The sequence below is a fragment of the Pterocles gutturalis genome, unplaced genomic scaffold (genome assembly GCF_000699245.1).
Source record: "Pterocles gutturalis isolate BGI_N339 unplaced genomic scaffold, ASM69924v1 scaffold17809, whole genome shotgun sequence".
NCBI classification, from domain to species: Eukaryota; Metazoa; Chordata; class Aves; order Pterocliformes; family Pteroclidae; genus Pterocles; species Pterocles gutturalis.
The window spans coordinates 13736-41248 of record NW_010136100.1 but is presented as its reverse complement, the minus strand read 5'-3'; the positions used below and the strand labels follow the sequence as shown (position 1 = coordinate 41248).

The 27513-nt window shown below is 36.4% G+C and overlaps 1 protein-coding gene across 1 annotated transcript in view; it reads right to left on the bottom strand.

Annotated features, from left to right (window-relative positions):
* The window catches only part of HERC2 (HECT and RLD domain containing E3 ubiquitin protein ligase 2), a gene marked incomplete at its 5' end in the record, with an annotated part of 47930 nt that overhangs the window by 7040 nt on the left and 13377 nt on the right, over positions 1–27513 (bottom strand). Inside the window, 23 exons of the mRNA XM_010082186.1 lie at positions 5480–5563; positions 7446–7643; positions 8282–8469; positions 9501–9640; positions 10543–10634; positions 11022–11183; positions 12870–13047; positions 13796–14010; positions 15196–15394; positions 15520–15635; positions 15782–15937; positions 16874–16999; positions 17291–17409; positions 17499–17657; positions 18180–18311; positions 19454–19561; positions 20277–20430; positions 21597–21788; positions 22110–22250; positions 23040–23226; positions 23785–23956; positions 24863–25088; positions 25791–25935. Coding sequence (XP_010080488.1) covers positions 5480–5563; positions 7446–7643; positions 8282–8469; positions 9501–9640; positions 10543–10634; positions 11022–11183; positions 12870–13047; positions 13796–14010; positions 15196–15394; positions 15520–15635; positions 15782–15937; positions 16874–16999; positions 17291–17409; positions 17499–17657; positions 18180–18311; positions 19454–19561; positions 20277–20430; positions 21597–21788; positions 22110–22250; positions 23040–23226; positions 23785–23956; positions 24863–25088; positions 25791–25935 — 3589 coding nt within the window. The remainder of the gene's footprint in view (positions 1–5479; positions 5564–7445; positions 7644–8281; positions 8470–9500; positions 9641–10542; positions 10635–11021; positions 11184–12869; positions 13048–13795; positions 14011–15195; positions 15395–15519; positions 15636–15781; positions 15938–16873; positions 17000–17290; positions 17410–17498; positions 17658–18179; positions 18312–19453; positions 19562–20276; positions 20431–21596; positions 21789–22109; positions 22251–23039; positions 23227–23784; positions 23957–24862; positions 25089–25790; positions 25936–27513) is intronic.

Sequence of the window (27513 nt, the reverse complement as noted above, 5' to 3'; positions counted from 1 at the left end):
TGAGGTAGGAAGGGAACTCTAAAGGTCACCTGGTCCAACCCCTTGCTCAAGCAGGGCCACCTAAAGCTACCTGCCCAGGACCATGTCCAGATGGCTTTTGAATATCTCCAAGGATGGAGATTCCAGTCTCCCTGGGCAGCCTGTGTCAGTGCTCAGTCACCCTCACAGTGAAAAAGTGTTTCCTGATGTTCAGAGGGAACCTCCTGTGTTTCAGTTTGTGCCTGCTGCCTCTGGTCCTGTCACTGGGCAACACTGTAAAGAGCCTGGCTCCATCTTCTTTGCATCCTCCCATCAGGTATACAATAATATACATTAATGAGATACCCCCTGAGATTTCTCTTCTCCAGGTTGCCAGCTCTCTCAGCCTTACCTCACAGGAGAGAAGCTCCAGTCCCTTAATGGACTCTCTCCAGTATGTCCGTGTCTCTCTTGTAGTGGGGAACCCAGAACTGGACCCAGTATTCCAGGTGTGGCCTCACCAGTGCTGAGTAGAGGGGAAGGATCAACTGCCTTGACCTGCTGTGGGCAAAACTCTTCCTAATGCAGCCCAGGACACCCATTAACCTTCTTGGGGGCAAGGGCACATTGTTGGTTCATGTTCATCTCGGTGTCCTACAGGACATCCAGGTTCTTTTCTGCAAAGCTGCTTTCCAGATGGGTTACCCCCAGCATGTACTGGTGCACGGGGTTGTTCCTCCCCAAGTGCAGGACCTTGCACTTCTCCTTGTTGAACTTCTTGAGGTTCCTGTGAGGCCATTTCTCCAGTCCATCGAGGTCCCTCTGAATGGCAGCATGACCCTCCGGTGTATCAGCCACTCTTCCCAATTTTGCATCATTGCCAAACTTGACAAGGGTACACTCTGCCCCATTGTCTGGATCATAAATGAAGATGTTGACCAGGACTGGACCTAGTATTGACTCCTGGGGTACACCACTAGTTACTGGCCTCCAACTAGATTTCATGCCCCTGATCACTAATCTGAACCTAGCCATTCAGCCAGTTTTCAACCCACCTCACTCTCCACTCATCCAGACCATACTTTGTCAGCTTGTTTCTGATATAAAAATAGGACACACCTAAACATTATGGAGAAAGAGTTACTGGTTCCAGGATAGGCTGCACTGCATCTTCTGCGACAGATCCTATCTCTGTGACATAGCTGTTTAACTGTCAGTGATTACGACGATTACCACCATTTATAAGCACTGCAAATTGCAGTACCTTGGTATCGGAAGAAATTTTTCAGCTAGTGCTTGGATTGGCGCAAGCATGAAAAATAGTATCTGGTTACCTGGACGCTTCCACTACATGTCCTGAAGTGACCTGATAATGCTGCATGATTGTTCTAGGTAACTTCTGCGACCTGACATAGTTATAACTACTTGAGACAATCTTAGTTCAAACACAGCTGACCACAATGATGATGATTATTTTTTTTAATTGAAACTAAAAATTTGGAGGTTAATTAAGCCTTAGAAATTTTACTGTTAGAGCTGGTAACATGCAAAAACAATAGGTGTGTTCATTGCAGCTATACAGAATGATTCTTCACAGTTCAGTCGACAACCCTATGGCCTTTCTTCCCTACATAAGGAATTTTATCTTCCCCCAACCACCAATACCTTACTTATCTTTAACTTCAAAGAGTTCATTGCTCACCTGTCTCTACTCAGCATTATATCTGTTCATCTTTAAAGGAAAATGGAAAGACAGAAGGGTATCAATGATAAAATTTGTTGATAAAAAGGTATTCTTCCCCCATTTCTGAAGAAGCAGCCAATGCCTTAGTAAATTTCGTTTTTCTGGATTGCAATACACATTTTAGCTTTTTATTGTAGAGCCTGAGAGCACAGCATCTTACTCATGTTTCCAAATCATCCTTATTGAATACATACCTTACTAAGATTATGCAGCACCTCAAGTTTTAAAAATACAGTCTCAGCCTTCTTGCTGATGAGATAACTTTTAGCATAAAACAAGTTAATATTCTGATTAGACCTCAAGAAGGAATTTCAGAAAACAGTCTACCATCAGAAGATATTAGCTTGTGGAAAACCAACTTTTCTTGGAACACAGAGACATGCAGCAGCTCAAAAGCAGCATACAGTGAAATGTGAATGAATCAGGTTCAAGAACTTGTATCAGTGAATAATCACTTACTGGGAGCAGAACCATCACAACAAAGAGGGGGAGGTACTCAAGTCAATCTGTAATCTGGTTAAAGCATTCTGAAATTATGAAGACCAAAAATTTTTCCTTCTCTAAATCTGAAGAACACAACTTTATATTTGTCCCAAGCAGCCTGAGAGTACATACTGAAACACTGGCCACTCTGTGGAACTCTCTCCAACCAACCAGAACTTGAGAGCAACAGTACATCAAGCCATGCACTCAGAGACCAATAAAAAAAGTTTAAAAAAAGATGACAGCTTAATAATTGGAATCAGCTAAGAAAGAGAAGTAGGTACTGTTAACAAAGACAACAGATCTGTGAACAAAACAAACACAATTCAAGGGAAAGTAATGAAATTAATCTCCAGAAGAGTCAGAGAAGTACCAGCATGAAAATTACAAAAGCACAGCCTCACTTGTACCTTGAGGTTTCAGTTATCTATGCTCAAACTGAAATGCTACAGAAAAAGTACAATATAAAAAGATGAGTAGAGAAAGACTATTCTATAAGAGCAGACCAAAAAAGCTTAGCCAGACCAATGTAGGAAAATGAAGGCTGTCATGAAATTAGTGTTCTTTAAAAGCACACTTGTTGAGGGAGAAGACAATAACAGGAAAGAGGAATGTTATTTAAACTGAAGTATAACACTCACAGAAGAACAAATCATTCATTCATTGATATGTTGTGCCTCCTTTAAGATCAGATAATTTTTAATCATCATGCTAGTGAGATTTCTGTAACCCACATTTAATAAGGATCCCTAGTGAGGAGGAAGAAACTATTTTTAAAGTGGGATTTCATATATCCATAAGTGGGGCATTCCCTCCATGACATCAGAGAACACTGAACCAGGAGACCCTTTGCAATATTACATTCCTGAAAGCAGATACTCTAATTAATAACGGAAATTTGTTTCTCTTTTAAAAGGAGGAAATGCCTTTCAACTGTTCTAATAATCTCTTTCATCTAAAGGAAAGATATGATTTAACAGCATTACGAAAGTGTCTGCCTACAAGTCATAACATACTGTCCATTTGGCACCACATGAGCTACACTGGTACTTAAATACAAAGTAAATCTGATCTGCTAGTGACAGGATCAGTAAGTAAACTTGAGCACCAGAACCTTGTCTAGACATGTAACTGTTGGTTCACTTTATATCTCAGTCTTTGACTACTTCTATTAGACCTTTCCAGAACTATGCCCAGGTGCTGTTTCGGAACATTTCACTTAATGACCGTTCCCAGAATGAATATGGATAAAACTGTGTCACGTTGGGTTTCTTCTGCCCTATGCAGTCCTCCAACAGTGTCCCAAATTGTCTCTGTGCATTCAAGCTTGCCCTCATACTACACTTTAAAGCATAAAACATCTACTCTCAATTTTATGCTACAGAAATACCAGGCTGGCTCTTGGGTGAGTTGCAGTAGGGCCATCACATTGTATTTCACACACCTTGAGCAAGAAAAATACATAAAACTACTGTGTCCTACAATTACAAGGCTCCCAACAGAAAAGATCTAGGGCCAAGCAGTAAGGTCAATGTGATCTACTCTGAAGGAATCTGGTCCATGTAAAACTTGACCTGAGGACAAGGGAGTGGTGTTTGGCCTGCTTTTACACTGCAAGTTAGAGAGCTGTTACATCCAGTTCTGGTACTTCCAAAGAAATCACTGAACAAGGTAAACTGAGGAACTATTTTTTTTTAAAAAAGTCAGTATCTGGAAAACAACTTTAAATTAAAAACTCATCTATTTATTTTATATGAAGGAAGATGATCAAGTGAATCCATCACCATATAATATATAAACTGTAACAAGAGTCTTCTGAAAGTAAAGGGATCTTAAAGCCTAGCTGCAGTAAAACTCACAACTGCAAATAGGATGAATATTCTTAACATTGACAATTAGCTGTTTGAGACTACATAAAGCAGCTTTGAATCTTCAATTAAATATTACAAAGAATCAAACAGTTTAAGAATTCACATTTTCATTCTCTGCAAAAGCTAACTCAAGAAATTGTGACCAATACTTGGTACTGTATAATCAGGCCAGATTGTGAACACAGTCTATTTTAGCTTTCACTTGGCTAAATTTAGGACAGACTTGTGTTACAGAAATATTTAATTTCCCCCAGAAGTTATGTAGAAGCCCTGCAGCTACCAGTTCTTTTCTAGAGTTCAAGACGGATTCAAGTGATGAACTGGAGTACAAGAGAAAGCCTATCTTAATTAATTAACTTAATAGTAGAAGAGGAACACTAGGAAATGAGCCCAAAACCTACTCACTAGCTTCCTGCTTAAAGTTAAATAGTAGTGCTGCTTTATTGAATGTTCTGAATTCACACACACACAAAAAGTAACAAGAAAATCTCTGGCACTCTCTTCAGCTTCAACTTCACAAGTAATAAACTAAAACAACACATTTTAATTGCATAAGATTATCACAAGAAATTTTAAATGCCCATAGACAACGGCAAAGAAGCAGAAACCAGGTCCAACCACAACAGGATGTACTTCTGTTCACTAAGAGAAAACTAATCTCTATTCTAACCTTACCAATAGTAAGTTTTCCTACTTTTTACAATATACAAAAAAAAAAAGAAAACCATCACTAAAGGAAAGAAATGCATGAAGATTAACACCAGGCTTCAGTCCATTTAAATGAAAACAATGTTTTACTATTACATGTTACAGAAGTATTTATGGAAAAAAAAGACATATCTGGCCTAAGGCACATTACATTTTCTAACGTCAATGATAAGGAAAAAAGCCCTTTTGTATCAAAGAGTTCTGCAATCAATATGACCACATGTGATGACCAGCAAAGGACAAGAATTTATCAGCCTGATTTTTCGTTATATCAAGGGCTTTTTTTTCCTGTTCTCCTTCCACCCAACCCCCATTTCATGTTCTCTGTTTGAAAGTTAAAGCTGAATAATTCACCTGACCATTTTGAAAGGTGAGAAAGGCATCAGAATCACTTCTCTCTTAAATTATCTAATGTAGTGAGTTTTTAAAAAGCAGTCCTTTGTCAAGAAGGACATACTTTGCTCATTAGAGTCTAAAACATTCACTTAATATTTCAAGAAGTGTCCCCCTCCCCCTAAACAACTACAATGTAGACAAAAACATACTGAAAAGAAAAACGAGCAGCTCTTGCTGCATTCACATCTTCATTCTTTCATTCTCATAAAAATTCAACTCTTCAGGACTAAGAAACAGCTGAAACAAAGGGAGCTGACAAATGTATATCACTACGGGCTAAACATGCAGATACTAAAATCAAAATTTCAGCTTAAGATACCTGTATTCTGTTGAGCTCTACAACTGGCCCATGCTGACGATCTCTCACCATAGTTGCTTGTACAACTTTTCTGAAAGCTGCCTCCTAAAAAAGGAAAATATAAAAATATAAAATAGTGGCAAAACTGCAATCAAATAAGAAAGCTGCACATATTTCACAGACAAACACATACTTAGTTCAACTCAGGAAAAAAAAAATTACTCTTCAGCAGAATAGAGAACTGATCCTGCAATACTAACCTTCAGCAATTTCCTTCTGAGTACATCACAAAACACTAGAAAAGGCATAACGACTCTGAATCTTTCTTTAGAAGAAATGGAAACAAACATCAAATACTTTTTAAATACTAAAAATAAACAAAAGCAACAGAAGACAAAACTGTGAGATGTTAGTATTCAAGTCTAAAACAGTCAGAATACTAAAAAAATAAAGAAGTCTCTCCTGTATCACTCAAAACCATGGCTTGCAAGGTTATACTGCACCCAGATTCAGTTATTAAGAAGTAACCAACATGCCACTGACTGTAGATATACAATAGTTTATACCAGAATAATACATGTGTATGGGGAATAATTAATGTCAGGAAAAAAAAAGGCAATGCCATCTTGCTATGGAAGGCAATAAATAAGCAACAAATAAAAATAACAATAATAAAAAAACTTTTCATGGAAATTCAAGTATCTGAGGTTCTCTCTCAAAATACTTGGATCAAATTTTACACTGCCAGTTTCAAGCAAGTTTTAAAAAGATTTAAGTCTTTAGAATCTCTGAAGGTGAGCCTGACTTAAACGCCTAAACATGAATATGGCCTCGCAACTTCTGGTGTCCCTGTTGAATGCTTTTGGCGTAACATATGCCTGATACATCACATTTCATCTTATATCTGAAGCCTTTCTGTAACTGTCTGCAGACTCTTAAAGTAAATTATGTTGAATGTGCCTCCCACACACCCATTCCTATAGTTAACATCACATACCTAAAGACTCCCTATTGATAGCACTAACATATGAAAGTATCATAAACAGAATAGCTAGGATTTCCCTTAATTTTTTTCCAATTTTAGTTTTGATGAAAAATGTGTGGTCTTCTCTTGGTCTGTGAAGCTTGTTATTTTGCTGGATTGCTCTAACACACGATTTTATTGAAGTCTCAAGAAAAAGACTTTGACAATACATGCTAAGGAGTCTAGTTACAGGTCCTGTATCTTATTTTAAGGACGCAGAACACCACTGCAGAGGGAAACTTAACTGCTTCTCTTTTCAAAGATAGCTCCCAGTAGATTTTGTCTCCTCATATAAAGTTTTCGGTTTTTGTTAGACAAGTTACTATGACAGTGAGAAAATTCAGATCCAGAACTGATGAGTATACTAAAGGCAAGTCATGTTTTTAAAGGTTTTCCACATCTGAAGATCTGAATAGCTGTTGTAGCCTTCAAGCATTATAAAATACCTAGATTTTCTCACGACTGACTTTGCTTACAAAATATAAAAAATCCACTCTCTTTACCAATTTGAGACTAAACTCCTATGTACTCTGTCTTTACTTTTAGCCCAGTCTAAAACAATTTTGTACCTGCACAGAGCTTTGGATCAACTAGTGTATCACCTGATCATGACAACTGACATACAAAAGCAGACAATGACCATTTCACACCTATCTTACATTTTTCCCCAGGAAAGCATCTACTGAATATCCTACAAGAACTCAGCTAAACTAAAAGCTGAATATTTACAGCGTAAAGTTATTTTTAAGATCAACACACATGAGCACTATGATGAAGAACTGGGGAAAACATAATAAAAAGAACACACAAAGAAAGAAGCTTGCATTACCAGAATGCAAATATTTGATATACAACTTATACGACAAATTGAGATATATAGATCTATTTTCTTCAGAAATAGTTCAAACAGTACATTTCACTTACAGTTACAAATCACTCCCTTAAAAACATTCTGATTAATACCTTTCCCTGTGATATCAGTATTCCCCGCAATGTGTCAAACCCAACTGAGGGTCCTTGGCCAGTTTCATCAAGTCTTCCTTCAAGATCAAACATTGGAATGCAAGGACAGAAGAGTTCAGAAATGTGATGCAACAGCAGAAGCCTGTTTCTCAATGAAATGATGGGAATTTCCTGCAGATGGTTGTACTCCATAGGAACCTATGAGTAGGCAATGATATCCAATGTAATTAGAATTATTATATACTTTATTTTATGAAACAGAACAACAATTTGTAAGATTTGTAGGTAAATTTGTATTAGAAATTCAGATATCTGTTTATTCACACTGTCAAAACTTAATATATGGAGTTCCATTGTTTACAGAAGATACTAACAGCATCAGTTTAAACTGAAACAAGTATTAGAAACATGACAGACTATTATTGCCATTCCATATTTTACAATTCTCTTTATCCATAAACAGACACATTTTACATCCGGTCATCACTACACCCAGGCAGTAGAGCTAAAATACAGAATATTCAAAAAACAATCTTAACGTAAAGCAAGCAATGAAGAACTCCCTAGGAAGGCAGAAGATTTTCATAGCTGGAACACAGAATTAAAAATCCTACCAATTTGCAAACTCAGTTACTATTCTGCATGGGATTAACAACTGAATGAAGAGTCTTAGCACCTCAGAGAACTGGAACCCTTCTTCGGAAATATGGAAGTAAAACAAAGTAAGCACACTGAATTTATGCAGGGATTTAGAAAGGAAATACATCTACTGAAAGTTCAGCAATAAGCATAGCAAGTATGTTTAAAATCTGTATGCAGCAAGTCAAAAATATTACCTGTGTAGGGAGCTTGCCAGCATTAGCAGGTTTACTGGTTGACCAAGCTAAAGTATGTGCTGAGCCACAGGCCACCCTGTTGATCTTTTTACCCTGAAGTGCTGCAACCAAGCGTGGTCTTTGGATGGCATTAGTTGTTCCATCTCCAAGCTGCCCTTCATCATTATCTCCCCATGTATACACTTCCCCTAAACCAATAAAAATAATTAATTGTTCTGAAGCTAAGATAGAAGCTTTTTGCCTTTTTTTTTTTTAATTAGCATTTATAAATCATTTAACCGAATGAGGCCTTGGATTGTAATCAAGATTTCTGGGATTGATGGCCATCCTGAAATCCACTATCGAGTGCAGTTAAATCTTGAATGACACGGTTAGGCTCATGGTCTACATAGAGCAGCTGGTATAAAATGTATTTATTTCCTCACAGCTTGTATAACTTAAAAGTTCTGTTCCACAACAGGAAGAAATGGTGGAACAAACAAAGAACAACAGATACAACAGAAACTATATTTTACAGTTTCATAGCAAAAAAAGCTGATATTAAAGAAAGAATTAGAAAAGGCTTAATATTTTGTACAAGACAGAAGAAAAGATTCTCTAATAGGTTGTATTACTGAAGAGAACACTAAAATCGGTGGTTACTGTTGCAAGATAATTGGAAAATACTTTTAAAACAGCAACCTTGTTTCTGAGCATTCATTTTCTGCAGCTATATCCCATTTCACTAGCACCTATAAAACACTCAGTTATTGTGCAGACTTGTTAATTAAATGTAGGAGTGACTCTGCTACAAAGAATATTCAGTATGTCAGCCTGCTCTGTAAGAAGCCATATTGTTTGTGCAGTGCTTCATTTAGCAAGTTAAACACCTCAGCAGGCTCAGAAGATGTTGTAAAAAAAAAAAAGCCAAATCCATTTATTCTACTGCTTGACCATCTGTAACTACTTTTAGAGCTCTATATTGTGGGGTTTGACCATCAGCATGTATGAAACTTAAATTCCTTTTATTCATTAAAACCCTTCAGATGGCTTTATGTGATCATTTTAAGTCAATGACATGCTTGCTGCTCAAGAAAAATGCAACATCTGCAAACACAAAATATGTCCATGCACATCGAGGACCAGCATTTATTTTTAGCAAGGACAACCTACCAACAGCTGACTGAAAAATAAAACTTTTTTTCAAATTCAGTACTGAGAACTAAGTAAATTTTGATACCATCTTCAGTGCAGCAAACACAGTGCAAAGACCCAGTAGCAATTGCAATGACTTTCTTTCCTTGCAGTCCCTGCACTTGGCGTGGTCTTCTAACATGGTCATCAGATCCATGGCCTAACCGATGATAATCTCCTTTGCCCCTGTACAGAGAAGGTAAAACATTTCAAAACTGTGTTTTAGTTGTGCAAAAAAAATGGAATGACAGACTGTCTCTGATATTTGGCCTGTACATGTATTTATAAACAGTCCAATACCAAAATATTTTCAAAATATTCAATATTAATCATCCCAAGCTTGTACGACATGGACGTGATACTGCTGATACAGTAAAAATTCTTAAACCTCCAATATGCTGCTCCTACTTCTTTTGTGTAGGTCCTTATGCCACTTTTGGAAGGGGTTGTTTGGGCTTTCCTCTTAAAAGAGACAAGTAATCGAAGCATTCATCTGCAAAACCAGTACCTTTACTGACCTCAGAGACTGGTACTTTGTACAGTTTAAGGGTATCTCTAATGCCACGCAAACAAGGGGGTAGTAGGATGTTGGGAAGGTATTTTGTTTAGTCTTTTTAAACACTTAAGTCTAGTAGTTTAAACTACAAAATTTGTAATGGTGCAGGAAGATTAAAGCAATGAACTAAAATCGAATTCCTGGACTACAGCCACCACAAGCTAGACACAATTTTGATGATATATGAGAATGTTATTTATGCTTTCATCTTCCACCCTGCATGACACTTCAGGCTTATACTTCTACCGACTTCCTTGGAACTTCTGCATCTTGCAGTGGTCAATGCCTGGAATGACAGCTCTGTGCTTAGGTCTCCAACACAAAATACTGTCATTTTTAATTTAAATAGCACTATAAAATGTTCCCCAAAGTGGCAGATTTTATTATGAATCAAGACAGAGAAAGTAAAAAAAGTCTTTGATGGGGTGGGGGGGGGGCAGATATCAAAACAGTGAAGGCAGTATAACACTAATACATGTTGCAGACAAGGTTACATCTAACACTGTCAAACTAACTAACACAAAATACTTACCACGTAAATACTGCTCCAGATTTCGTAAGAGCCACAGAAAATTGTGATCCACATTCTACTTTAACCACTCCAAGGCCTGTGAGGGAATCAATCTAGGACAATAATATCAAATTAAATAAAAGTTAATTAAGGATGCTATAGTTTCATAGACTGCACTGTCTTAAGTAAAATATAATGTGCAAATGTCTAAGTGTCTCTATGTATATCTATAAATTAAAATGTGTATGTAGATAGTTTAGCAGAATTCTACTGGAACCAGACATGGTGTTCAAAGAAAAAACCTTCAAGTGCAACTTTAACAGTCAGCACAAAATTTAAACACTCATCATTGTAGCCTACAAGGTTCATTCTTAACAACAATCAGAAGAATCCTGATGTCCCAGGATGGGTGGAAGTCTGCACATATTGACAAATCTGTCTTCAGCATTATCCATCAACCTCATGGTTTCTAAAACAAAACAAAAATTACATGCAAATACCTTCATTGGTACTTTACAGCCATCACTGCCTCCTCTCCCAAGTTTTCCATAATCTCCATCACCCCAGGACCAGACTGTATCATCATCAGTCAGGCACAATGTCTGCGCATCTCCGCTGCCACAGGCTATGTCAATCACACGGTAGCCCTGGAGAGCTTCCACCTGTAAAGAAATCACCCACCTTTGTTCACAACAAAAGACTCAGTCATTTAGTTTCAGAGAAGGTGACAAACCCAACTTGGAGAGGTGCTTCACTGGAACTACAAGTCCAGTGCAGTAAGATGCATAAAGATGCAAGTTGCAGTAAGATGCAAATAAAGGCAAGTCAAAGGGCTTTGCTCTTTTTAAACTAGCAAAATGAAAATGAACTATGTATTTTAAATACCAGATTACTCTTTTTAATTGGTGAACTAGTTAAATTTTTTTGACCCAAAAAGCCAAAGAAGACAATTCATACAAACCACGTAATGTAATCACAGACTATATTCTGTTGAAATAATTTTAGGCTCTCTGGGTGAGTACTGTATACAGCAAGAAAAAAGTCTTATTTTCAAATATTCTTACTAGGTTACAATTTTATAGCATTTGCATCATAAACTGAATTTAATCAACGTCTTTTGAAATGCTACCATCTAGTGATGAAGTATGGGATTTGAATTCGCAAAGTAAAAGGATTGTGACTCACATATATCGCATCCTCCCCATCACCACCCCTACCTCAAATAGATTATAAGTAGCACAATCCATTACCCAAAGTAGCATGGAACTTCACATATTTCCAACTTTTCTACATATTACCTATTTTCATACCAACCAAGAACATGGAGGAGGGAAAGATGTACAAAGATGTAGAGGAAAGGTGGGCAGACCCTGTTTTTTGGGGGGACAGGGGAATAAGAACATCTGGATACAGGTGATAAGATCCCAAAGGGGACTAGGAATGTCCTACAAATTAAGGTACTTAATGGTTGCATGAACAGAAATATATGCACAGAGCTATGAATAAAAATGACAAACTAACATTAAGTTTGATTCAACTAATGTAATCTTAGCCTTTCCTGTATTTTGAGCAAGATAACACAGGTAGCAAAATGGACTATTATTTCAAAGGCAGTTTTCTTAATACCACTATTCTAACTTAAAGTTCTTACAGTCTAGTTCACAAGAGTACAATGGTCTGAATTACACCTTGTCAGCTAATCAACATACTCATTCTTCCTAGATTCAATACCATCCAAGTTGTCAGATTTGCTACTTAAGAATCAAATGGAAACAGGTATCTTCTTCATCAATAATTGCTTAGCTCAAATTTCTTTAGCAAGTAGCAATTAAACACTTCATAACTTGTTAGGTTAAATTCTTATTAACTTTGTATATATTTCAGTAACATCTCAGTATTCAATCATGAGAATTAAGACTATAATTACAATGTCAGGGAAAAAAAGCAGTTTGCAAGTTCTCAGTGGCTATCACCGTAATCACTGGTATATTTTCCAAGAAGTAAACAATGAGGAGACCAAGTAGGCAAGGAGCTCACTTGTTATTTTCAATGTAAACTACTCTTGTGAAGGTGTGGAATTTACTTATTGGGGGGTAGGGTGTTTAATTTGGGGTTTTCTTTAAGTCTTCTCTAAAACAAATTCTTTATAAGCTGTTTAGTGACTTCCGCCAAAGTTTTGCAGCTCCACTTTCAAGTTATTCTTCCAATCCATTTCTGTTTCCTAAATCAACTGTTCATTTCTTACAAACACATGCTACCATTTTGCCCTTTCATTCTTTATACACAGAAATGCAAAGGTACGAATCACAACTGGAGCAGGACTGTAGAGAACTCCAAAGGTTTCTTACCAGTTTAGGTTTTAGTTGGTCCTCACTATCTCCATGCCCAAGGCGTCCATATCTTCCTTTTCCCCATGTAAAAAGGTCTCCTGCAGCTGTAATACATGCACTGTGTGCTCCCCCTGCAGCAATATCAACCACTTCTATACCTCTCAGAGATTCAATTACACGAGGACGATCACAAGGGCTGAAATGAAAATATTCATCTTGACAAAACTTTTAGAATAAACTATTCATGTTCACCAATATATGGAGAGACGTTTTTAAAGTTTGTATAAGGAGACTCAAAATAACCAAGTATTTGCTTTTGTTACAGCTTAATATCATGAAAATTTATGTTTAATTAGTCATTCAGGAATATTTTTAGAGGCCTATAAAAGCTGTACGTATTTTACCATATGTTATCCTACAGCATTACAGGTAAGCTGAAACTACAAAATCACTTCCATTAAAATCTAGTCAAAGCCAAGCATCTACCCCGGAAAATTAGTCCAATTTAAGATACATTATTAAAATTTCTAGCATAAAATGTACTGCTGCATCCTATGGACTTCAGTATTGCTTTTTCTTTTTGGATCATAACATGGTTGTCTTTAACACAACAGAACTTCTCCTTTAATGTAGGCAACAATGCATGTGGAAATTAGAAGCAGAATGGCAGCTTTGCTCCCTAAAATGCATGACAGATCCTAGAGGAAAGCCAATGGACTTCAGCATCCACAGATGTGTTAGAACATAATGCCTACTTACAGAAGTAACTGTTTATCTGGAAAATATTTTGTGGTTCTCCAATTTAAAAAAGTACATTTCCACATCACTACTTAACACTTGATTTCTACTTATAAGCAGTACTCATACAATACTTCAAATAGATAGCAACTATAATAAGTATCCATCAATAGTTTTTAAAAATAACATTTCAAAGTGTTACTTACCTTCGGTTTCCATGACCAAGCTTACCATCTTCTGCTTCACCCCAAGAATAAACTTCTCCCTCAGAAGACAATGCCAAACAGTGCTTTCCTCCTGAGTTCACTGCAACTTTCTTTATAAACACATGTTGAATGGATTCCAGTAAAGTTGGAGCAGAAACTGACTCTGTTCCTCCAATTCCAAGCCTACCACCTGCTCCATATCCAGTGGCATACAACTTTAAAGTGAAGAATAAAATTTAATTTTGTTTGCCTCTTTGATGAACATTCACTACAGCTATAGAGAAGAATTCTTAATGAATGTATACTAGAATACAATTAAAGGAAAGCCTGAAAAAACAGATTCTCACATGCCCCTATACCAACTTCTGGAAAATACAAAATATTATTAAATATTTCACAAAAAAATTGTGAAAATATGGCTATGTTCAAGACAATACGAACTGTCACTGACTTAATGGATTACATTCTAAATCCTAAGGCTGATTTTGTAAAAGCATCAAGAAACCACAGCTTTGTGTGATAACTTTACAAATCATCTATCACCTGTAGGTCTTTTTCAAGCAGCCCTATTCCAGTTTTCTTTCTTCTGTGGAATATACACACCTAAACACAGTTGCTTCTTCCCCTCCCATCCCATAAATAGAGTTTTAAGTACTGCTTTTCATTCTCTTTTTGTCTACCTGAAAGTAATTTCTCTCAACAGAATGATGTCAAGCAATGTAATTAATTTGTCCCTTACCCTTCTGAGAATCATTAACAAGGATGACACTAACTGCTGAAGACAGAATCATTACAGTATCTCACTAGATGAATGCAACTGTTACAAAAAACTCTAGCTAAAATTCTCGATCAAATCCTTAACACAAATCTGCATTAAAATTAAGATTTCTTCAAATTTGTGAACTTTTTTTTCCTATACATTACACTAAACCTCTGCATGGTACTCCTTTTCACTCAGGATTTAAGCATCTGCTAATTAGATCCTGCAATATCTAACTTACGGGCACTTAGCCAACTGTGAATAATCTCAGATTCCAATTACACCTCGACCCTGTCAGAGACATAGTCACTATCACATTTTACTGTCTGTCCTGTTTTATGGGACTCTGTGAGCACATTACTTGTATTCAGCTTTGTTTTCCAAAATCTGATCACAATTCTGAATTGAGAACTAAAATACGTTCCATACATTTAATGCTACAGTACACTGAATTCCTAGAATGCACTGGCAGAGTTGGTATAGTTCAGTTTCTTTAAAAAAAAATAAAAATAATAGTAATAGTACTAATAAAAAAAAAATCTGTGCTATGCACAGTACTTTTTTATTCAGCCAAACCATTCCGACTGAGGATCAAATATTTCAAGGGAGTCTAACAAAGAAACATTTGTTGTATCCTTACTTTGCCATCAGCAGTCACTGCAAACAGAGTCTGTTCACCACCAATTAACTGCACTGGTCTAAGGGTAGCAAGAGCTTCACATGGAGTTGGGACTTTGACTTTTGCACCTTCAATCCCACCAAGTTGTCCTCTGTGATTATGACCCCAACCATAAATAGTTCCACTGCCTCCAGCTGAAAGTGTCCAATCATCGGGTCGTCTGCAGAGAACACCAAACAAACAAAATTTTAAAAGAGCTTTTAAAAAGTCCCAAAAAATGCAGTTTATCATTGTATACCAAAAAAGCATCACAAGACCAAACCAATGACAGTTGAAAGAAATAACCTATTCATCCACTGGACAAGCTGTTCATCCTGTTCTCTCTTAAAGACATCATGGCACTCATGAAGATCATCCATATTTTCATTATCCGCCATTAATTCTCGGATTTTCTTCACCACCTGTAAAATATTTTGGATTAAACGATGTTATTCAAACTATCAGTTACTTCTATCACCGTTGTCATAAAACAGTTCAACTCAGTGTATCGTTTTAAATTAAACACTTTCATACATTCCATGAACCATTTAAAATATTCCTGCAGTACCTCATCAAGGAAAAGGCGAGGTAATGGTGTCCTTTTATCAAGAGCCACAGCAACCCTGGATGCCATACAGTATCTCCTGAACCACGCCCATTTGTGAGTCTCTGCACAGCAAGGGAGAGCGTCCAACTCCAGATCACAAGCAAGAGCCACAAGCACCTGCAAATAATCAAAAAACAATTTAGAGATGTATCAAAAATGTGTAATAAATATGCATTTGATGTAGTTGAACAGCTTTCAGACCAGTAGGGCCTGAACACAGAGACATGTAAAGTGCAAGGGACATTAAAAGCCATCTTCATTACCCTCACTGATGAGGCAGCATCAAGTGTACCCACACTATCACACACGGTTTTGTATCTAATTTCCTCTTCCAATCCAAAGATTTTCACAAACCCTCTGTGAAAAACACTTAGATTAACTAACTTTTCCATTTCAAATACCATATGCTGAACTTCTTACTGTCCATTTCTAAAATGTCTCCTTCCTACAGTGTAATAAGCTTTCAATTGATTTTCGATTTGATTCAATTTCAGATCAATGTTACTGATCAAAACTGTGAACAATGGATTACTTCTTCCCTGTATACACTTTTACATATTTTAAGAATTTCTTTTTTTTAAGATACATAAGTCTCTTAGTTTAACTTTTACTAAATGGAAGGCCTTTTCAGCCTTTTATTCTTGTTGCTTTTCTTTAGACTTCCTCGGCTTGTTTATTTTTACTTGGAGTACAGGGTCCAAAACAGAATAGCCTTCCTTTTAAGACATTCTTATTTGTTCCAACCAGATGTAAATAAAACCTTCAGAGCATTTAAATAATAAAAATATATAAAACTCCTATTAGGACAAGTCAGAAATCACTTATTAAGAAGTGTAATCTACCGTACTTCCAAGATGTTTGTCTGTCCTACCTACACCTCTGCCTGGCTAAGTACTCCTTATTCTTTATTTGTACATTTGATTCTCCTTTTAGAAGTAGTGTTCTGATTTTGTCTGAAAATGTTTCTGATACAGGACTAGGTGAGCTTACCACATCTTGCCAGAAAAATCCAGAACTATACTAATGAATTCATTACTGATTGTACCCCATTACCTTAAAGAAAGGGCTGTGGAGCAATTGTTTGCCACCTCTCACAATAGGGTCCTCATAGTCAAACTGCCGCTGCAAAGCTTCTGGAAGACCTTTAACCAAAGCAGCTAAAGCACTCCCTGTGAAACTCTAGAGAAACCACAGAACTAGAAAGTTAGTCCATTTCCTAATACAAAAGTATTTCTATCAGTTTTTGGCAATTCCAAAACCCCATCTTATACAGTATTCGAATTAGCCACTTTTTTTCTAAAATGGAGTATCTTCACAGATTTGCAAACCTGTGCAAGGCGGCTGTTCATTTGCACATTTCCTATTTTGCCATTAACAACAAAAATGTTGTACATCAGGACTAGCATTTTAATGTTTCACATACATATTAACGTGAAAAATGTGAAGAGGAGAGCATCACTGCCTTCTTACCAAAGCCCGTGTTTCTCCATCATTATCCCCTAGAATCCGGTTGATGTTAATTGACTGTCCAAACTCTGTTGTGAGCAGTTTCCGTAGTCTCTGCAAGGCCCACATTCTGTGTCCAGCAGCTAAGGAAACATAAGCACATAAAGAACACAAGTTACTTAAAACAGTCACTTTAACTTCAAACAAGAAACAATTTTAAGACTAAACCTACCTAAGGCACTCAGTTGAGCACACGCTGCAAGAGAAGCTGCCAAGCGAGGAACTATACTCCTGTTTGAAGCAAAATTTAAGCGAAAATCCAACAAACACGTAACCAAATCCATTGAGGGACAGGAAAGAATGCAACGATCTGAGAGAAGGTCTTTAGGGCCTGCAAGAAACAAAAGGTAAAAAACAACAAAAAAAAAGGTGGGGAAGATTTGTCCTCAGACTGAAATAAGAATAGAACATAGGCAGCATTTAGCTGACCAAACATAGCAGTCTAGAATGCCAGTCTGCATCTGAGTTTGTACATTCCAACTCCCCTTGAAGGGACTGGAAGAAAGAGGCACTTCTATGACATCATTTACCTCATTCCAAAACATATGTACTTAAAAAAAAAAACCAGAGAATTTTAGATGAACTGTGCCTCTAAAGTATCCTTTCTTCATTGATGAAGAGGCAAACTAGAGTGATTACAAAATATTTTTATCTCTTTCCTATGTACAAGTGCACCTCTCAGGACTTTGTTGAAAACATTTCCTGAGTATGAATGAAAATCTTTTCTTAGCATGAATGTAAATGAACTATTGAACTTTGGCCTGTAAACATCATGTAATAAATGCAACTGTAAAAACCAGACCAGTAAATCTACTCTCTCACCCTTCTGTAAACATCACATATGACACCTTACCTGCAGCTGGCATGATAGGGTAAACAGTGAATCGCCATCCCCATCCATTCACAGAGCCATCACTGATGAACTTCCACTTTAGTTCATCCCCTGGAATTCGCAATTCACTAGACCAATCTGACCACTCACGACCTGTTACAGTAGGTAATATGAACATATTCATCTATACTGTCTGAGCCAATGAAAGTCACTCATCAATTGCAACTTCCCTCCACAGTTATCTATTATAAACATCACATAAACGCACTGAAGAAAAAGAAAAATCTACTTGAAACAAAAGAACATAACTAAAATGATGTTACCTTAATGAAACTTAAGTCTCACACAGTTCAGTTAGCACTGTTAACAGATATCCGCAGTACTTTTAATACCACGTTCAAAAGACAATTACAAGATCTTACTAAAATCCACTGTCCCATTTTCAAATTATCTTTTCATATTACAAAAATATGTAACAACATACATATTAAATTAAGCTTTACAGTTTTTTCCAACCAGGAATCCAATCAGAAAAATCACTATAAGAAACACATGTTCATCTGAAACAGTCTGGGGGAAAATGGATCAACAGTAAAAGCCCACATCATGACTGCTCAGAAATGTTAAGCACAGGCAGTAAGTACCGCAACACTTGCACATGATGTAAGTATGGGTAGATTCATCACACAGTTTGATGAGATTAAAAATATTCCTCTAAAATCTTCAAATTAATAGTGCTTAAAAATTAAATCAGAGATAATACAATAAAAGATGCGAAGATTTCATGTAGAGTCAAATACATAGGCCAGAACAGAAAACAGAAAGAGCGCCTAGATATTACTGTGGGCATTCGACAGCAGAAGAGCATTTGTCTTGACTGTATGAAAGATCAAACTTCTGTAATTATTACTTGAAAAAAGAAAAAAGCTAACAAAAGAACTACCTTTTCCAATTGTGTTCCAATTTTTTAAAATATACTTTGACTATAGGGAAATTCACACATGTTGGCAGGGGTGCTAAATACTTTTGTTTTCCCTAACTTCTCTTAGGAAGAGCATGACAACATGCTCTTCTGAGAAATTCTCTATATGTAAAGATGCAAGATCATTCTTACTTGTCTGTGTCTAGATCCTACATCATTTTTAGTTTAAAACAGACTATCAATTTGCACAGTTTTTCCTCTTTTTTTACTGGCATATCCTCACAATAAGTCAATCGCAGACAATGGTATATTTAATTCAGCATTTAACAGTAAATCACACAAGACATCTTTGAAAAGCACTAGTTCTCATAACCTGATCGGACGGAAACAATTCTGTTGACACCATCCATTATGGTGAGTGGATCATGACGTCGCTCTGTAGAACACTGGCGATCAAATTCTACCCTCAGCCCCTCAGCACCTAAATAGCAACAAAGAATTTACACATTTCTACAGAGCAATCAATACCACAAACAAATGCAGTATTTTAGAAACCGATAAGGAATCAAACACAGTTGTTTGGAAGCTACAGCATTCATTAATAAAAACTAACTTCCTTTGGTTTAATGACATTATTCCTTTGTAATTTCTTCTCTTTGAAAGGCTTACACCATAGCAAGTTCGTGTGAGTAGGGGCTAGCAGACAGAAGACCATATTCAGAACATTTCAAACTAAAGTTGCAACAGACAAAAAATGTCTATTTACAGTTAAGGCAAATTGCTCTTTGTTGCCTGTACCTTTTGATATAAGTACTAGATAACATACTGAAGGAAGCACTAAATGAAAAGACAGCATTAAAAGAAAAAAGTATTTTCCTAATGCTCAAGACTAGGAGGCAGGTGGTCAACTACTGACCCTGAAAAAGACTCAGTCCTTCTCAGCTTCATAACCGAACAGAAAACAGCAATGATAGACAGCTGCATTAACAGCCTGTGAACCCAAAAATGCATATTTCACAGGATCAAGATGTTCATGCAGTATGTAAGTGTTTTAAGAAATACTTTATTACAGCAACAGGACACATAACACAGCTTTAAAAGTTCAATACACAGTTTTGCAAGCCAAGGAAAAATTTTATGCATGCAGGCTTGAAATTAGCCGAATTTTAGCAACATAGCTCTTAAGAATTCCATACCTGGTATTTTAACTGTGCCACTAGAAGATGTATCATCAGTATATGGATGGCTGCTTTCTACCACAACTGGTTGTGAAGAGAGGCGACCACTTTGTGAATCAGTTGCCACATCTTCTAGTTCAGTAACACACAGCTCCAACAACATATCAGCAACCTAAGGAAAAGATACACTTTTTCGTAAAGTGTTTGACTAGTCCAAGAAATCTAAGCCAACCACCATTATTCTCAAATTTAAAAAAAAGAAATCAATCAGTTTATGAATCAGAATTCAGAAAACATCAGGAAAAAAGAAGCAACAGTTTGAGAAATACGACTCAATTGCCTCTACATGAATAGGATCAGTTAGGCTCTCCCACAATCCTAGTTGACTCAGACAGAGATACCATAAGATTTCACTGTTTAAAACTGTAGCTGTCTTGTCATTTATACCATTAATAAATAAACAAAATTTCTCTCAATTCAATGCAAATTCCTTAGCAAAGTTATTTTTCATCTTTTTGGTTAGTGAAGCCAAGTTTAATAAAAGAATACAAAAATCAGCTTAGCACAACCACCTCTGATGTTTCAAACAAGTCTTAAAGCAGTGCTAAGCCATAAATTAAGTACATCATATGAGCATCTTAAAAGAAATGCATTGTTACTCATTTGAAAAAAAAATACTTGAAGGGTAAAGCTACAAGAAACATTAAACAACTTTCAGTTCATTCCTGTAAGCAGACATTCTATAAATAATCTAATATTTGCAACATTCTTTCATACAGCTGTTGGTATCAAATATTACAGCATTTATTAATTCTGTTAGTCAGTTGCCCCAAGAAACCCACGCACATGGATAATTTGTAAACTGTTAGAAACTTAAGTGCATCAAAAGTAAATCTTAAAAATTAAGAAGAATTACTATAGCACTAAAAATATATTAACAGCATTTTTAGACAGCAATAATGAAAGCATCAATTTGAGAAATAAACTCAGATGCAAAAGAAAACCAACATGGAAGTTTTGAAACCAGCTTTCCACAGATCCAGGAAATAGGGCTTGGTTAATTCAGCTTTATTCCAACAACCACACACACTTGTCCAATACATAAATACAGTTAATTAAGTTTCTATTTTAATGTGTGATTACTGACATTTGTCACACATGCATATATTCATATTTTCATTAAAATCAGCAATGTTCACATGCATTTAAGTTCATCTCAAAATTTCATGTTTACAAAGTGCAGTTCAACATACTGAGAAATTTAAAATACAGGAAAATATTCTAGTAAGTCACTAATATAAAGGACATAGTTAAAATGCAACAGAAACAAAACCTGACCTGTGGGTAAGCTGTGCCCATACCAGAAAGCACAGCTGAAAGAACATCTCTTCCCTTTTCCCCTGCCCGGTTGGACACAGCAAGCTTTAGCAGGTCAACCATGACTCGTGTGTCATCTGGTACTAAGAGACTAGTAAATTCATCCAAGTACTGTGGTTCTGGGCCAGACACTTTACTTTGACTTTCTACGTCCTACAAAACAAATTGCAAAAATATTTAGACAGTGAAGATGAAAGAAGTATCTCACTGAATCCAAACAAGTTAACTTGTCTGAAGAAGTTTAAAGGTAATTTAAAACACAATTCGTACATCTGGGATCATATGGTCCCCAAATTAACCTACTGTTAAAGCCATTTCTCAAATGAAAAAGCTTTCATAAAACTAATCTCCTTTAACTTGGGGGGGGGCGGAAATGCAGTCATTTATAGAATAACTTTAAAGCCACAAGCAAAGGAAAACTGCTTCATAAAAGCATGGTAAAGACTTAAGTGGTAAGGAACGTATTGACATTACTTCTTTGGTTTTTGTCATGGTTTCTGCAATGATACTGGCAGCTCCAGGATCATCTGTGACAGGAATGAAAGGACGGGAAGAGGCAGCAGCAGCTGAGGGAGTTACAGCAGACGGTGTCACAGCATCTTCTGAAGAAACAACCTGGCCAAAACAAATAATAACAGGAGCTGCAACAAGATACTGTAAAACCTTTAAGAGTCTAATCATTTATTACAAGGGCTTATGTTGAAAGACAGCAGTAATTTAAAAAGAGCCATAAATTCAAAACCTACAGACTCGCTCCCTGTATTTTTAGCTTCTGTTTTATGCTCCTGGCAAATCAGCCAACATTGCCCTCCCTGCAATGCCAGCTGCCACAAAAATATACAATAAAACACCAGTGCCTGCAGAAAAGTCTACAATGTAGAGGCAGATACATGTCAACATCTCAACAATACATGTCAAATTAATAGTTTGTTAAAGGAAAAGATCTCTTCAGTAGCAAGCCTTTTTTCTGTTTCTGTTAGCAGTTGGGAAACAGTAGAATTCTGTTCAGGCCTTACTGGCTACATTAGCTGATAGAAGTGTCAATTATTTAATGAAATATAATTGTAAAAAGATTTTCTAGGTCTTGAATTTTTAATTTTTTTTTCTTTAAAGATCACTTCTGTAAAATGAATTTTGTATCTGGTCAAACAGTTAATACTTTTACATTAAAATAGTACTAGAAATCATCCCAATTGCATTTAAACGACACAGTGCATTCTGAAAGTTCAAAACTGATTTCACACTAAAATATTAGTTTTTCCAAATCTGATGTACATAGAGTACTCACTCCAGAAATTAGAGCATGGAAGAACTGTTTAATCTCTGCTATTATCAAACTAAATGGGATAATATTTTTCAGCTTTATTGTTAAACATTATTGGAAAAATCCTTCTGACACTTTACCTCCCCTCTCCTGTCCTGCCATGGGTTTGGGCTCAGCCTCTCTTCTATATCTCCTACAAGCATGCATTCATCTCCATTTGCAGGGCTTCCTGTAGAAGTAGCATCTGATGGGGGGGCTGGCGATGAGGAGGGACATTCTACTGGTGCAATCATACTTGCAGGCATCAGTGCTCCAACAACTGCATCCCTGAAATCATTTAGGACAGATTAACGCAAACCTAATTACACTCCCCCGCTGAACGTAGAAAAAAAATATTAGCTTGTCTTAATAAGGAAAAGTTTCCAAGCTCTAGAATTTAGACAGCAGTTTATCTCCATTCTCCTTTGGGACTGATGTTTAAATTCTGTGTTTTAAGGCCACTATTTTATATTAGTTCCTCTTCGTAAATTTTAGCACAAATACTCTGGTTCTCTACCAACAGCAAGAAGGGCACCGTAAAGTTTTATTGTTCTTTCCATCCTGCTCCCCCACATCATATATCATTATTTACGTACACTCCTTTTACATGATTTACTTGAGCATTCCTAAATAAACAAATAATTTCCCCAGGAACTGGGAGCTTCTATAAAGAAAACATAACAGCATAAAGCTAACATCAACATCAAAAGAAAAATTAAGTGAAGCTTGGGCCTATCCTGGGGAGTCCAAACTTGTGAAACAACTTATGCCTGAAGCAAGAGACCCCAACAGATGGTAAGCTAAATCATCTTTTGCTCTGCAAAAGAAGAATGTTTGTATGCCTACCTGGCATACATGATTTGTAATGCCATCAGTATATGAGATAACGCCTGCTGTTTGGCAGCATTCCCATCAAGTGATAGGAGAATCTTAGCGAGGGAAGGGCGATTGGGCTTGGAACTGTTTGCCCCGCTGATTTTGTTACTGGCAGCAGAAGAATCTGCATCTGAAGGAACACCTGGAGTGAGGGAAAGAAAAGACAGTGAGCATTTTTTAATGGTGTAACACCTAAGTGGAACTGATTTATCTAATTTATTGTTAAGCTAGAAAGATTACTGTAAAACGGTACAGTAGATTCTTAAACTGCAGTGCCTACAGTTACAACATTAAAGTCAATACTGAGGCTTTGCAGCAAGGGCTTTCATAAATAAGTGGTCCACCTTGTTATTTACTCATGAAGATTAAGGAAATACAGATATAAATAATTTGGTGATCAGCATCTAAAACAAGTTTTACTTATACAGAAATTTCTCAAATAGCATGAATATTTATTAGGTACTCTTAAAAATACTTATCAAATATTCTATATATTTACTTCTTGCTCTTTTTTAAAGATATTGCCTTGTTCATGAGAAAATTTAACTATCAAAATGTTTGGTGCTTTTATATTCAACACAAAACATTGCTGTTTTCCATCCCTAACTTTTAAGTCACCTACCTTAGAAAGAAAAGTTAACAGTAGCACCAAGAATTATAGCAAGAGGTAACATATAAAGGCAACCAATATTACAGTATCATTCATGTACCATTACCTCCATAAAGCTCTATCCCATACTAAAGACAGAAGACTTTGGGGCATTTGTCTGAAAAGATTGCATTTTAATTTCCTGAAGAACCACAGAAGCTCAAACTAATGCTTCTTCTGAACAAGTCCTTTACAACCTCCACTTTGAAGAAGGGGTTTTGTTGTTTGTTTTTTTTTAGAGGTGTTTGTGGGTTTTGCTGTTGTTTTGTCGTGCTTTTTTAAAAGACAGTTTTCTTTTTGCACTCTTCTACCACCTACTAAACCACACACACAAATAACTCTCCAGTGGTATAAAAAAAAAAAAAAAAAAAGAAAAAAAAAAGGGGAGTAAATACCAACCAAGATAAGAAGCACCTAAAGGGTCCCTCGCTGTCTGGAAAAGTACTGGTTCATGAACAGAAGGTGTAGCTACATCCACTGTTGTCCATGCTACACTGTGGGAAGATCCACAAGCAACCCGGGTGATCTTCTGGCCTTCCAAGCCCTGGACAAGAGTGGGCTTTCTATTTACCGTAGTAGTTCCATTGCCTTGTTGCCCATGGTCATTGTCACCCCAAGCATAAACCTGCCAATAAACATTTCCACATATTACTTTGCTTCACTGGTTGCCTCATTTAATTGTTTTCTTAAAAACTCCTAAAGACAAATATTAGTGATTTATATTATTAATTTAGGACACTTTAGGGAACCTATTGCCATGACTTTATTTTTCCCTGTTAAATAATGCAGGCATTATCATACATTAAAAAAACAAAGAAAAAAAAAAGCAAAGCAACACTATCAGATGATTCATAAATTATTGCTAATTCATTATCATCAGTTGATTCATAAATTATTCAACGTTCACAGTTAACAGTAAGTCAAAAGAATTAGTTGCATAGTCATTACATAGGGGATCTGAATCCATACTATGATAATGATAACACTGGATTACAGGAGAAAAATCTGCCCAGAATACTACGACTGCTTCTGCATTTCAAGAGAAAGAAGCAGGAAGCTGATCATGCAGATAAGTCATAAACTAGGAAAATATTACAAAAGCTACTATGACAACATTTAAAGTCCAACAACAATATGAAAGCTAACGTATTTTAAATTACAATCATGCTTACATTTATTCAACACTGTAAAAAGCAAATAAATATCATTACAAATTTCTATTCCACTTAATCAGCACCAATGCTATTACATTCTTCTTCCTCAATAGTTTAGTTTATTCCTTTCTGGATCAAGGAAAAAAGGGAAAGAAGAATGATGCACAACGTACCTGCCCAGTATCAGTTACTGCTAGACAGTGGAGTGCGCCTACAGCCACATGCACGATCTTTTTACCTCTCAGTCCTTCCACAACTTGTGGCTTTCGTACATGTACATCTGTGCCATGCCCTAGTCTGAAGTAGTCACCCTTACCCCTGCAACAGACAGTAAACACAAAATTCAAGACAATGATATTGTTTACACATTCCTCTGTCAATGCAGCTTCCCAAACCAAAATACTTTATCACTGGGATTAAACACAAGCACCAACTATGTAATTCAGATTTGAAGAATTTCGAAGTCCTAAAAGTAAATGCAACTGAAGTTCTGTGACTCCATAACTTTTCTCCCCAGTATAGAAGAGGCATCTTTATAACTATTTTTTATATGTAGTTCAACTGTGATTACACTGAACTTGTTCTGTTGCAGAAACATCGCAATTGTAAATACTTACAAAACTGATGTGTTTCAATAGACTTGGAAACATTCATACTATTGAGGATAAACCTAATAATAGCAGGCTGTTTGACAAGTATACTTACATGAAAAAATATACACAGACTCACATGTTTTCAGAACTGAGTTTTGTCACACTGTTGCAAGCCTCAATATAGGTTCTCAAAGCTCGATAATTTGAATTCTACTAAAATTCTTATATACACACTGCACTAAAAATATACGATATGCAGAAGTAATGTAAACACCTTAAAATGCCTTCAAGAATGTCAGTAAAGAACAGAAAAACCCTGATATTTCTTCCAGTGTGTTTTTATTAACCATTCACTCAGTTCTGCTGCTCACCACCAATTTCTCTCAAGAAAGGTTATGTTATGCTAGAGGTGAATGTGATATACAGTACTACTGCCTACTTAAAGTTTTAACACAGATGTTGTGATTTTTTCCCTCAAATCAGTACACATTCAAGAAGATAAGAAGTTCAGAAGTAACTCAGCCATCCTAAAGTGCAGACATGCACAGCTGAAACAGACCCAAAAAATCACCTTGTAGTCCTGTAATGTCATGAAATGGCTGTTGATTTTGTGACTAGATATAAGTGTTAAGACAAACTGGAGGAAGGGAGGAAGAAACAAACGAGTTCTTAAAGACTGAAAAATTCCTCTTCCCCTTACTCTTTTCATCACTCCAAAAAAAAAAAAGTATTTAAAAGAGGGGAGGAAAGTGAGAGAGACAAATAAAGTTTCCAGTGGCCACTCTGAAAAACAACATCTATTTTGAAAAGGAGAAAAACTTTTAGCAGAGAAGTAACTTATAAAAATGGAAGTCTTGCTGATTTCTCTTTATATCACTCACCAACTGCTGACAAATAATAAAACAAAAATGACCAAAGCTTTTTAGCTTTGATATACATCAGAGATCATCTGAGGCTTTGAGCAACCTGCTCTAGTGGAGGGTGTCCCTGCCCATGGCAGGGGGGTTGGAACTCGATGATATTTAAGGTCCTTTCCAACCCAAACCATTCTATGATATAATTCTATTAGAGTCTTATTACACAAGACCTCAATCAGCTTAGAGATCTGAAGTTGATCTGCCATACAGTAAGCTCTCAAATTTTACAGAAAGGTTTATAAAAAGATAGGTTTGTGTACAAAACAAAGCAGAAGCAAGCAAACAGAAGAAAAATAAACAGGGTTTCTGAATACCTCTCAGTGATCATCTTATACCAGCTCTTGTCTCAAGGCATCATCACTGACAACTCAGTGGCCTTCTGAGCA